The sequence below is a fragment of the Epinephelus lanceolatus genome, chromosome 17 (genome assembly GCF_041903045.1).
Source record: "Epinephelus lanceolatus isolate andai-2023 chromosome 17, ASM4190304v1, whole genome shotgun sequence".
Classification (NCBI taxonomy): Eukaryota; Metazoa; Chordata; class Actinopteri; order Perciformes; family Serranidae; genus Epinephelus; species Epinephelus lanceolatus.
This window is the reverse complement of record NC_135750.1, coordinates 31,717,789-31,731,996: the sequence shown is the minus strand read 5'-3', so window position 1 is coordinate 31,731,996 and position 14,208 is coordinate 31,717,789. Positions and strand designations below refer to the sequence as shown.

The 14,208-nt window shown below is 42.3% G+C and overlaps 1 protein-coding gene across 1 annotated transcript in view; it reads right to left on the bottom strand.

Moving 5' to 3' along the window:
* Positions 1–12,079: 12,079 nt before the first annotated feature.
* The window catches only part of hs3st1l1 (heparan sulfate (glucosamine) 3-O-sulfotransferase 1-like1), a 34,334-nt gene continuing 32,205 nt past the window's right edge, over positions 12,080–14,208 (bottom strand). The window contains exon 2 of the mRNA XM_033612799.2: positions 12,080–13,654. Within this exon, the coding sequence (XP_033468690.1) occupies positions 12,529–13,467 (939 nt within the window). The 5' untranslated portion in view covers positions 13,468–13,654 and the 3' untranslated portion in view covers positions 12,080–12,528. The remainder of the gene's footprint in view (positions 13,655–14,208) is intronic.

Genomic DNA, 14,208 nt, shown 5'->3' with positions numbered 1-14,208 from the left:
TGCATAACTGTTGCTATGTTTACACTAGGGATGGGCATGACTACTTGAATAGTCATTTAGACGTCAGTATTCGTTCAATCTATAGAGTACTCAGTGCTGCCCCTCCCACATGTGAACATGACTTATATATATTTATTATTTAAGAAGGGTAAACTCTTATTTCATTGTAGACCTGTATGCATTGTATTGCTTTGTTCAGCACCTCCCTGCTCCGCTGTCACTCTCTTTCTCTCTGTTTATCATAAGCAGCATGAGAGCTCCACACCAGTTGGGGAGATAGGTTTAATGACAGAGTTGAGCGTTGAGCATTTCAGAGTGAGTTTGTTTGGACCTTTAAATGGCTTGGCATCAGCTGTGTGTCAGCTTTTGCCAGCTGAGCAGATATTGAACTGACCAAGAGGATAGCGGCACAGATACGTTCCCTCATTACTGTGTTTAACTTGTGTAATGCTGACGACAGCGTCAGAAAGTTTGTTGATTTTTCTCATGTCAACTTTGAATTTATGGTTAATATATGTATTGGTGCCTGGTTGTTAAATAAATAGATTTCAGATTGGAATTGTTTTACGTTGTTTTACTTACATTCCCAATAACATCAGATTTTTTTTTTCAAGTACTCCACAATAATTTAATGCCAGCACTTTACTTAAAATGCCCATCCCTTGTTTATGCCTATCGTCAAACACATTGTTCTCATGCACTGTTTGTAAGTACACCTTAAAATGGTAATGCACCACAATTCATACATAATTCCTTTAATCATGAGTCAGTAATTCATGTCTGACTTATGTAAACAGAAAGGCTTTGATCATATGACGAATGTGCTGACGGGAGTCAAGTAGAAAGCGGTCCAGTCAGGAGGCAGGTTGGGGCGGTGGAGGGGTCACAAAACACGTCTACCTCATAAGACTAGTGTTTGGAACAATATGAATGCAACTGAACTTTGAGTTTCTCTAAAGTACGTTGTCACCGTGTTCATCCTCCTAAACCTAACCTATGTAACTTAATAAGTACATTAACGTCAAACATAGGGTGCTAATTCTTTTGATCATTTGATTCTTTGTTTGTGTGTTTTTGTAAGATATCATAATATCATGAAAAACAAAGGACTGGAACCGTGTGAAACCAACTGAACTTTGAGTTTCTTTAAACTACATTGTCACCGTGTTTATCTTCCTAAACCTAACCTATGTAACTTAAGTTACCTGAACCTAAACACCCCTGACCATGTTTCTTTTCCTGAACCTAACCCAAATAACTTACCTAAACCCAGCCTACGTAACTTTACTTTTAAAACATTATACCTAGGTCTACATACCTTTTGATTGATACCTTTTGTGAGTCCTATTTTCCCATTGCCATGACTTCCTCTGGCGCTGGATCATGCTACTGCTCAAGTATGTTGCCGTGTTTGCAGTGTCATTTTTTTTTATCTGGTTTTTTTTTTTCTCGACATCTCAGTGGTATTGACAGTTGTTGTTTGTCCAGTGTACTGTATGTGAATGGTTGTGATATGTGTTTTTAGGTGGCGATTATTTCTGAAACTGTGATAAAATGCTCATATGCATAGAGAACATTTTACAGCAAAAGAATTTAAGTGTGGATGTGGCCTGAGCTGCCTTGTTAGGTCGTAGCTATAAAGTACCACACATATAATGACCCTGGATAATGTAACAAGACATTGGGCTCTAGTTTCACAGACCGGGTGCGGCGGGGGCGCAGCGCACCTGCGCTTCACTAACTAGGTGTGGCCAGGCGGATTTTGTAAGTTTGGCACACCGTGCGCGCTGTTGCAGCTACTCCTCTATCCCACCTCCGTCCCTCCTACCGGCGCAAGTCGGAAAGAGGGAGGAGAGAAGGCGTGGAGTGGGTTTTAAACACATCACACCAATCAAATGAGCCCCTCTCCTCGCCCTTCAATGCGCCGCGCGAAGGTGTAATGAGAGTTTACTCAATTCGCCATGGCAGAAGAGAGCAGCAGTGTCAGACGGCCAAACTCCTCCCAGGAGGAAACTGATGTTTTGGTCCGGGAGGTCCAAGCTCGCAGTGTCCGAATATACGGAACTGCGAGCAGACCTCCACGGGCTGATGATGCAAAGGTAGCCTGGGAGGAGGTCACCACAATTGTAAATCAATGTTGCGTTTCTCTCGTGCGCGCGCGCGCTCTCTTTCTCTCTCGCAGTCTCACTCTGTTTCTTTTCTTTTGACTTTTCTAAGATGACAGATGCTGAATATATACTCCCTATCTGATGCTGTGGCTGTTTGTGGTTGGCTGAGAGCAGCTGTGTTAATCAAATCAGGTTGGGTTTCAATTACACGTGCCAAACGTGCCAAACGGTGCCAATCCCCTTTGATCTGACATCAGATGTGACGGGACAGTCGATATAGAGATACATTTATGTGCTGATTGCAAATAGTTGCATTGAATAGTGGTTTTGTGTCTATTTATTGCATTGTTAATGTGCCTGATATTCTGGAAACCTGCCTGTGAGGTTTTGGTGACGTGTGCGCACTGTCCGCCAGTCAGCCAAACTTCGGCTTACACCGGCTGCGCTCCGCCTGCGCTGACAGTAGACGTGGTTTCAGCTGGCGAGCATTTAGCGCACCTTCGGCGAAGCCTTTTGGCACAAAACTGTCACTGCGCCAAGCTGTCGACACCTCCCCCTGCTGCGCCAACACACCCATCTCTGCGCACCTCGGTCTGCCAAACTACCAAACTGAGCGCGCCTCGGGTTGCGCTGCTCGAAACTAGCTCTGCGCGGGGTTCGCCACCCTGCGCCACCTGCGCTGCGCCAGGAAACTAGAGCCCTTTGTGTTATGGCCACTGACCAGCGTTGCAGAGGACAAGAAGCCGGTCAGAGGCAAAAGTCTGAGGAGTAGCAAATTCGTATCACTTTGTTGTTGCAGTTGAGAACAAAGTACATCTTCAAAGTTGCTCAATCACCCTGAATTGACCCTGAGGCCAAAATTGAATTTATCTGAGGTGCAGATTGTTTTCAGCTCTCTGAACATAGCAATCTTCTGCTTCCACCTGCCAATAATGCCACAGATAACAGAATTTTAAGCTTTGTGTTCAGATGTTTGGAGTCGTAGTTAACATTATGTTTCCATGTAAACAGGCTAACACCTTTGACCTTTTACCAGATATTTTCCACGTTGTTCATCCTTTGTACTGATAATTCAGCACGAAGAGTTCCATGCCCTTCTCAGCTGTAGAAATGCTGTCACTCACCTCATGTTGTGGATGGAGAAAATAAATGGGTAAACCATTTCTTCACTGGTAAAATGCTGAGTTAGAGAGAAGTTGAAAAATGTATGAACACATTTTTCTCTAATGCAAATATGTTTCTTCCATCTATTCTGACATGTTTTGAATACATATTGGATTGTCTAGTGCTGACTATGCAAGGCTTTTGGATTTCATTCAAGTAAATGTCAGTTAATTTTTATCTTATTTGGGGTAATGTTCAGCTAGACACAAGGCACATATCTCTTACAAGATCTCAGACACTTATTTTAAGCTCTGAAGTTTGAAGACAAAAAAATATCTACATCAAGTTTTAGTCTTAGTATTTTGTATTTTCTGGCAGACCTGTGAGGCTGAACAAAGGTGCTTTGAGATAAATGCTAATTAGTACTAAACACAAAGTACAACAAACCCTGATGAATGTTATTGTCATTATTAATGTCACTAGTTTTGCAAGTATTTGGTCATAAACCCAAAGTACTGGACAAAGAGAAAATTTGCCCTGATGACGGTCATGGTCATCCTGATGAAGTCATCGAGATTCGTCCTCTAGGGACCATGAGTATCTGCGCCAAACGTCATGGCAATCCATCCTGTAGTTGGCAAACCATTCCATTCAAAACTGAAAAGAACACTTAAAGCACTTTAAACCAGTCACACAAGGCATTTTCAAACAGAACAGTTCTGGGGACTTCCCGAGAGGAACTGTCCGATGGGGAGCTTCTGCGAGTCCTCCACACCTTCAGGGGCTTTTTTGTTTTCTGTTTGCATTTGCACCATCAATAGGAACACCGGCAGTCGGCACAGTAACATGATCTTCTCTTTGACAAGTCAAAATTGTGTTGTATTTCCATTGTCACATATATGTCCAGTAAAGCCAGGACTTTTTTCATTAGTAGCTGGTTGTGTTTTTTGTTGTTTGTTCTTCACAAGGCCGAAGGGTTTGAAAAATTGCGGCTTCCCGTTTTGCTTTGGCTGTGTTTAACCAATCAGTGTATACTTATGACATCTGGACTGATCACTGTACACTTATGTAACTCATGACTCCTGTTGTGCTGGAAGGGTATCTGAAATAGGAGCTAAAAAGTCCCTCAAAACAGCCTTCAAAAACGAAGATCATTCCTAATTCCTGTGGTGCAGACACAACAAAAAGGTGGGAGGTTCATAGAACTATGATAAAGTTCCTCAAGTCCGAAAACATCTATAGTGTAGGGCGCAATTTTTGTGCCATAACACTGTTACACTTACATCCACCTTACCTGTATACTGTTTAAATACACACTTTTTTAACATTTAAATATGATCTAAGCAAGATTAATCTAAGTATGTTGTTCTGTGATATCCACGATACCTCATGCATGTGAACTTAAGCAACCTATAATAATGAACAATTCATTTTTTTCCAGCATCCTTTGCACTGTTGTCCTTTGCAACTGTTGTCCAATTTCATTGTTCTTGTTGCTTGCAATACCGTAAATATATCTATATGTATATACACTTTTATATACATATTCATATCTGTGCATAGTAGCAAAATGTTTATGTTTATATTTTTCAACTTTGTTGTCCTTGTTTTAGCTCTATGTTTGTTTCTGTTTAAGTACATTGAGAGTCAAATTCCTTTTTGACTGTGAAAAGCTTAATCTCATGATAGTACTGGAAACTACAAAATTCATGGCAATCCACCAGTTCATGAAATTGTTGAGTCTGGAACACTGATCAATATTGCCATCAATGTGCACCTGTAGTTAGTTAGCATAGTGGCTCAATATTCAGCGCACATCCCCCAACTTGAAGACTGTAGCATCCAAAACTGGTTGGGTAAGGTCCTGTAGGTTTTTGCCTGTTTGAAGTCATCCTGACTTATTTCAAGAAACTTTTTCAAGTGAAAATCACTTACTTACCAATCTTAGTTTGCTTGGTTCAAGCAAAATAAAGCTACTAACTAAAATGTTTTCACTTGATAGGGCATTTTTGCTGAGCAAAAGCTTCACAGAAGCTCTAAAACGCTGCACCAGTAACTCTCTATTGACATCATGTCTCCTGCAGAACAGCAATAAGCGGTCAGCTAGCACGTGGAAGTAGTGCTTCATTGTTGATACCACTCACACATGCCTACACAGACAGATTTTACAATGAGCTCTGCATTTGTAGCCCTGATCTCACCTGAGGTTTTTTATATCATTTTCTTTTCACCGCCTCAAAGGATTAATCAGAGGCTCTTATAATGCAGCCGCGAATAAGCAGACATATCTCTTTCTCCTCCCTTTGACCTGAATGCAGCAGCAGCTTTCCTTCCTCTTTTGTAACGACTGCCATGAGAGCGCATCAAACACATGCCCTCTGCACCCGAGGCAATGAAAAATAAATCAACAAACAAATGAATAAGTAATCACAGAGGGAGAAAAAACAGGAGCCTGTAAAATATGTGTGAAAAAAGCCATTTATCTGAATGATTCTTGTGTTTCTGAGCCTTTTGTGTTTGTGATAATCCAACGTGTATTTTGGGAAACATGTCTGTTTCCGGGTCCCTGATCTCATTCGATTTATGTTCATTGTTCTTTTTCTGATCAAGCAAGATGTAAAAAGGCCTCAGTGCGTTGGATTTGTGTGCGGTATTGTTGGCTATATTGTATGCATCACTCCCCACAGGCTTCTTGCATTTGAGCCAGCAACATAGAGCTAAAAACACTCCGTTGCTGCTGGATGATGTCTTGGCTGCAAGAATTGAATGAAAGTGTTTTTTGTTTTTTTTTTATCCTGCAAAGGCGCCACCTTGATGTTTTAGAAATAGCTTCATAGTGGTGAGAGCTCAGAGGCATCAACCAGATGGTCGCACCTGTGTGCACAGCTGTGTGGAATAGCTGTGTATTTAATAGAGAAATAAACACAAAGATACTCATTCAGCTGGCAATAAGGTTATCTTTGAAATCCTATAAAAGGACTCTATCATCATTAAAACAGTTAACCATTCAGTGTGTAATTAATTACTTGTAGAGAAACTGCAGATGCTGCAGTGTTCATGAATTTAAAAAAAAAAGAAGAAACCAACTCCTGCATCTTATCGAGCTGTAACCCAAGTCACTGACCCATGCTGTTTATAGCTTATGTATACCTGCTGAGCCATGTCAGTCGACTCTTAATGTGCATTAGGCTCTCCTTCTAATGTTGACACGGAGGTCATTAATTCACATCAAGGACACCTCTGTAATAGACTTGTATCACGCAAATACAGTGGCTGTTAGTTTGCAAACAGCTTAGCAAGCAGCGAGCGTTCCTTGTGCTTTGATTCGTTGCTAAGTGCTTCATCAATCACAATCCCAGACAGATCATTAGAGGCTTCTAGGATGACAAGACCAGCCAAAACATCTACAGCAGATTGCTCCAGACCACCCCTCAAACCTTTAATTGCACCCGAGGTTGGCAGTTATCAAAGACACACAGTGATAAGTGACTCACTCAATAGTAGCCATTAGTTAAAGCAACTTGTTAGTGTCAAGGGTTTTTTAAATGACTTGCCTTGCAATATAGTATGTCAGGAGCAAAGCAACATGTGCTTTTTTCTGTGTAGCAGAGGTAGAACTGAAAACGCTGTAGGCCTTTGAGCAAACTGTGCTGCACAACACATTGCGGTTTTTAATAAGAGCTCTAATTCAGCTGTTTTCGGCCTCAGATTTAAGTGGCAGACTGTGAAACCAGATGGTTGTTGGATTGTATCCCCTGTCAACATGTTTTTAAGTAAGGTACTTAAAACAACATGATGAAGATAATGCTGGCTTCAGTTTAGTTTAGTTGACAAAAAGTTTATATCTCAGTTTGTTTTTGGTCTGTCCACAACTGTGTTCTACAATTACATTTCTTTTTTGTATTTATTTGTTATTTTACACACAGAGGCCTGAAATACTTGAAATATACAGTACAGGCCAAAAGTTTGGACACACCTTCTCATTCAATGCGTTTTCTTTATTTTCATGACTATTTACATTGTAGATTCTCACTGAAGGCATCAAAACTATGAATGAACACATGTGGAGTTATGTACTTAACAAAAAAAGGTGAAATAACTGAAAACATGTTTTATATTCTAGTTTCTTCAAAATAGCCACCCTTTGCTCTGATTACTGCTTTGCACACTCTTGGCATTCTCTCCATGAGCTTCAAGAGGTAGTCACCTGAAATGGTTTCCACTTCACAGGTGTGCCTTATCAGGGTTAATTAGTGGAATTTCTTGCTTTATCAATGGGGTTGGGACCATCAGTTGTGTTGTGCAGAAGTCAGGTTAATACACAGCCGACAGCCCTATTGGACAACTGTTAAAATTCATATTATGGCAAGAACCAATCAGCTAACTAAAGAAAAACGAGTGGCCATCATTACTTTAAGAAATGAAGGTCAGTCAGTCCGGAAAATTGCAAAAACTTTAAATGTGTCCCCAAGTGGAGTCGCAAAAACCATCAAGCGCTACAACGAAACTGGCACACATGAGGACCGACCCAGGAAAGGAAGACCAAGAGTCACCTCTGCTTCTGAGGATAAGTTCATCCGAGTCACCAGCCTCAGAAATCGCAAGTTAACAGCAGCTCAGATCAGAGACCAGATGAATGCCACACAGAGTTCTAGCAGCAGACCCATCTCTAGAACAACTGTTAAGAGGAGACTGCGCCAATCAGGCCTTCATGGTCAAATAGCTGCTAGGAAACCACTGCTAAGGAGAGGCAACAAGCAGAAGAGATTTGTTTGGGCCAAGAAACACAAGGAATGGACATTAGACCAGTGGAAATCTGTGCTTTGGTCTGATGAGTCCAAATTTGAGATCTTTGGTTCCAACCGCCGTGTCTTTGTGAGACGCAGAAAAGGTGAACGGATGGATTCCACATGCCTGGTTCCCACTGTGAAGCATGGAGGAGGAGGTGTGATGGTGTGGGGGTGTTTTGCTGGTGACACTGTTGGGGATTTATTCAAAATTGAAGGCACGCTGAACCAGCATGGCTACCACAGCATCCTGCAGCGACATGCCATCCCAGCCGGTTTGCGTTTAGTTGGACGATCATTTATTTTTCAACAGGACAATGACCCCAAACACATCTCCAGGCTGTGTAAGGGCTATTTGACCAAGAAGGAGAGTGATGGAGTGCTGCGGCAGATGACCTGGCCTCCACAGTCACCGGACCTGAACCCAATCGAGATGGTTTGGGGTGAGCTGGACCACAGAGTGAAGGCAAAGGGGCCAACAAGTGCTAAACACCTCTGGGAACTCCTTCAAGACTGTTGGAAAACCATTTCAGGTGACTACCTCTTGAAGCTCATGGAGAGAATGCCAAGAGTGTGCAAAGCAGTAATCAGAGCAAAGGGTGGCTATTTTGAAGAAACTAGAATATAAAACATGTTTTCAGTTATTTCACCTTTTTTTGTTAAGTACATAACTCCACATGTGTTCATTCATAGTTTTGATGCCTTCAGTGAGAATCTACAATGTAAATAGTCATGAAAATAAAGAAAACGCATTGAATGAGAAGGTGTGTCCAAACTTTTGGCCTGTACTGTAGGTGAACTGTCCACCCACTGGTTCCCAAAGATCTACTGCGGGTTTTAAACTAAATTATCTCAATAGGGTTTGGATGGATTGCCATAACAGTTTTTACATTCTGACATGTATGGTCCCCAGAAGATGAATCTTAACTGACTCTGGGAATCCCGTGACTTTTCTCCTACAGTGCCAATATGAGGTTGACATTTGTGTTATTGAGTTAAATTTGATGAGATGCTAGATGCTAGATGCTAACCATAAAATTTGGTGCAGAAATTTTATTCCCCCGTCTTGTTACAGCTTTGGTGCGCCCTTAACTTTCCATATGGTGCCATCATTGGAACAAAATTTTAGTTTGTCGAATTGTTTACTCTTGTAACAGCAAATGACATACAGGCCCCATTCATCAGCCTCAGATGTACAGTCTTTAGTGCTAATTAGCTAATTTTAGCATGCTAAGCTAAACTAAACGAATGCATGCTGCCCTGTTAAACTCCAATACTGAACATTGTAAACATTATACGCACTAAACATCAGCCTTTTAGCATTGTAAGCATGTTAGCATGCTGTTAGCATTTAGCACTGGCACCCTGTGCAGCCTCACACAGTATATTTACATGACATTAGAGAAAATAGATTTATGGTGTTAGTCCAACTAAAACCAGACTTTTGAAATACATGTAACCATGTTAGTGCGACTCAAATTGTACCAAATTGAATTTCTCAAAGTCGGACTAACACATCCAGAAAATGTGATTGGGAGTCGAATTACTCCTGCATGTATACAGTCAATCAGACCTAAACTGGCTGAGGCGCTCGGCGCATGCTCCACAGACTCCACCCCGGGCTTTGACACGGTGTCAAAGTGAACAGCCCCTGGCATGTTAGATCAAGGTAGTTAAGGGAAGTCGGCAAATCAGATCCGTAACTTCGGGATAAGGATTGCCTCTTCACAGTGTGTCACTGAAAGCATTAAATGCGAAACAGAAAAAGAAGAAGCTGGTAACAACATGGCAAAATCTAAATCCAGAGCCATTGCATTTTCAGATAGATGGATGGTACAATGCTGTAATGTTGTCCACCATGGTACCAGTTTGCTGCTAGCTAATTGTAGCTAACTTGTTTGTCGGTTGTTTGGTACATGGCATAATAGGTCAACCAGAAAAGGGTAAAATACTAACAAGCTGAAACGGGGCATATCACCATCTATTGCAGCAGAGTCGGACATACTTCAGTCAATAAATCGATTTCCCGCCCATGCTTGTATACTGGGACAAGGACAGTAGTCCAATTAAATGGCCTATTCGAGCTATAACCGTAGCACGACTTAACTGTGCATGGAAACATACTGACAGAGCCACTGGCATTGCTGTAGACCAATAATACTCAACTTGCAGCCCGTGGGCCCATTCTGGCCTGTGATAGGGTGCTGGGTGGCTGTCAACCATTTTTTAATTCACATGAGAGTAAATTGATTTACACTGGGATTTTTTCTTTTTTTTATTTATTTATTTATTTTTTGTACTTAAGTGCAGGGGTGCACAGAGACACATCAAAATAGAGCCTGTTTATAAAACAGGGCCAGAGGAGGATTCCCAAATGTTCTCAAAGTGCAGAAACTGGCTCCTGGCCTCCTGTTATTTTGCAAAAGTGGCCCCCAAGCAAAGCAAGTTGAGCATCCCTGCTGTAGACTCTTGTTTAAGGATAACACAATACAGACCTAAATCCCCACTGTGTTTTTACCACATTAGGAATAAAACAAGGATACATTTGCTATGACAGTATTATTATTTTTAGCATTTTATCATCATCAACAATGCCATGAACAAACCAACATCAGATTATCCTACAAAAAAGCTGCTGTAGTCACAGCTTGAATCCTGTATTAAAGCTTAGCTACAGAGAAACATAAAGGAGTCATATCACTGCATTTGTTGCAATGATATGGGCTTCAGGGGATTTGCTGATAAAAAAAAATCCTTAGCCTTAAACAACCCATTGCTGACTGCAGTTCCTCTGAGCCCAACATTAGACAGCTACAGATACACTGTGCAGCTCCCAGTGTTTCTGCACAACAGCAAGCATACTCAGTCAACTTTGCCTCAAATAAATAAAGGCTATAAATGGGAATTTGTTCAGTGTGTGCTCTCATATTGTAAGCAAAACATGCCCTTTTGTCCTTCCTGCCCACCTGCTTAATGGAAACACTGTGCTGCACCAATGTAACACCTTGGGAATGATTGGTAAAGTGTGTGTATATGTGTGTGTGTCTGATGTGGCAGTGAAATGAGGCTGCTAGTGCCGCGTCGTTCTCTTCCAGATGAGCGGCTGGGTGATACGTACCAGAGCAGACAGGCGGCGGCCAGGGTCAGGAGGTAACTGTCACAGGCCCTTCACCTGTGTGTGCACCGACAGAGGGGATCCTAGAAAGAGCACATCTAGACACATTTCCCTCACGCTGTTCCCTCATGAGTTACTCTGGAGTCCAAGTGCCCCCTGGTGAGCAGACGGGAGAAAAGTCCCTGAGCAAGAAGAGTTCTGGGGGATTTAGCACTGCCTTTGCCATCACACAGTACTTGTGTACACACATGAAAATCATACAATTTTCCAGTCTAATTATAATTTAAAACCCCAGGTCACCAGTGTACTACGTTATTCATATAAATATTCAGCATTTTTCTATGCAGCCCACAGCTATATGCCCTCCTCCCCTGTTCTGTTCTGGATATAGATCCAATGTAGCATCAACGACTACATGCCTCGGGAGAGTTATAGTGCTTATTCCAGCAGACAGAGCTGGGAGATCACATGAATATCAGATCCCAGTGGAGCTGTAGCTTTGGCTGCTGTTTAAAGCCTAATCAATGAAAGAAACATGACCCATGACTATCTGTTGTGTATGGGGTGACAAGATGTTTCTGGGAAAACTGCATGTGAAGTATGATTAAGGAAAAAGATAATATGTGGCAGGAAAAAGCAGATACAGTATCATTTGTAAATGTTTTACAGCACATGATTTAATGACTGCATTTAACACCTGAGCAAATTGTTGAGGAGAGCAGCAGCAAAATGCAACAGCAGCTCCCTGGATTTCAGCTTGCTGACTATGGAGATTTGACTGATTTAGCTGCAGGCACAGGCTACCTTCAATGTCCAAAGCCATTAGTGATTCCTGTACTACTAAAGCGCTGCTCCAGGGTACCCATTTCCTTGCATTAATGTCTACCTTCCACCACAGCAAATCAAAGGCTTATTCTAATGCCTCTGCCTATCTTGGTATACTCCCTAAATAACACAGGTGAGAGGGCTCAGAGGTTTTTGATGGCCTAAATGAAAATGGAGAGAAACAGAAACAGGCCACTTTTCTGTTACATTTGAAAGCAGAACAATTTATTATCAAGAACAAGAATATCAAACAAGAGAGAGGAAAAAAAGTTCATCAGTTTCATAAACTTGTTTTCGCTGCAATTTGATCACTTAAACGCCTTCAGCACAGAGAGAATGACTTATTAAGCTTGGAGATTCTTCCATTTAATCTTACGCCTCTAGTTACAGTTTTTCTTCTTTTTTTTTTTTGCCTTATTGTGTAAATATAGAACTGCTCTGCTGAAACCAGAGACCACAACAGTAGTTATTAAGAGGCTATTCAAAGGGGTTTTTAAATGTCAGTTCTGTAAAGTGCTTTATGCCCCTTTTTGTCCTCATCACAGACAAGGTAGTGGCTCCCTTGAGTCCGATTTGTGATCTGGGATCCTTATTGCCAGTCGAAGGTGCGCTTCACCAGCCTGAAGAAGGTTCGGTTGTGTTCCCGTAGGTAAGAGCGGAGCTGCTGGAGGACAGTGCTGTTGACAGCCGGGTGAGGACGTCCCTTAGACTCATGCAGACAGCGCTCTCGGCCGTCACTTCTGATACAGTAAAACCCCTTGGTCTGGTTGAAGTAGAAGTTGGAGGATACTATCCTTGGAGGCAAGTTGAGGAAGCGCTCCACCTTCTGAAGCTCTGGCAAGGGGTCACGGATCAGAGCATCCCCATCTACGATGTGTATCTGCTCCAGTGGGAAGTGGCGCAGCCAATTGCGCATGTGGACGTCGTACAGGCTCCTCTGAATGGCCTTGTATCGGATATTCAGGGCTCCGTTGCGCACTAGGAGGTTCTCAATGGCTTGTACTGGCTTGTGGTTCTCCAGCCGGTTGAAGTACACCTGGGTGTAGTCGGAGATAACCCGCTCGCATGGGTCTCGTAAGATCAGCAGCAGCTTTATGGATGAGTTCATGGCACAGATGCGTTCTGGTGCAAGAGCTGATGTAAAGTAACCTGGAGTTTTCTCCACTGTGATCTGGTGAGGGTATGAGTAGGGCATCAACTCACGGTACCACTCAAAGCCCTTGGCATAGTTCTCATCCCAATCAAAGAAGTGCACCTCGGTGGCAGCAGCAGCAACCTCAGGGTGTATGTCCAGCATCTCCAACAGTGCTCGTGTGCCCCCCTTGCGTACCCCAATAATGATACTGTGTGGGGCTCTTTTACTAGTCCCTAGGGGTGGAGATGAGGTTATATCTCCAGAGACATTGACAAGCCCAGCATCGAGGTCCATGGGGTCCAGTGTAATGCCAAATCCGGCCTGGACAAGCTCGGGTGGTGCAGCGTATGTCTGGAGAACCAGAAGAAAGGCAGATGCCAGGAAACAAGCCATGGTGATGGTATGAAGAGCAGAGATTGGCAATGAGACAGGAGCAAGAAAAGCAGACAATGGTTTAGCTGTGGACCAGATCTGTCTTTCTGAGCTCAGTGATAACAAGAGCAGGGAGAAGTGCAGTCTTTGTCTGCCATTGAATTTGAACCGGAGGAGGAGGAGAAATCATCGGCAGTCCACAGCACATCTGTAGGGAAGAACAAAGACAAAAAGAAGAAGAAAAGGCTTTCAGATTTCAGGCATACAAAGCAGAATGAATGTCTGTATTACACTGAAATGGCACTTTCCTCATTCCCCTGAAAAAGCAATCGAGCCATAAATACAATCCATGTCTGTTATAAGTATATCATCTCAAAAGGATAATCTCAATTCATCTTTCTTTGAGTCTCTTTTCATCTTCCCTCTTCCCATCTGCTTTCTCCTCTAACTCTATAAAGTCACTTTCAATTGATACTGTAATTTCTCTGGCTGAAAAACATTTAGCCAGACAGCTCGTTAGAAAATGTGTCCGAGATATGCAAGTGTGGCTGAAGGCCAGGAGATGAGGCCAGAGTGCTCCGTCTTTCTTTTGCCATGTCAAGATCCACACCTGAATCGATACCTCTCTGCAGCGTCGAAATCAAAGCATCTGGAGACTTATAAAGACAAATTTATTGCGGGAAATCAGAGTTCCCACTTCTAGGTGACTTTGATTTTCAATACATGTCAAAAAAGATCAATACTAGGGCAATGAAATTCAGC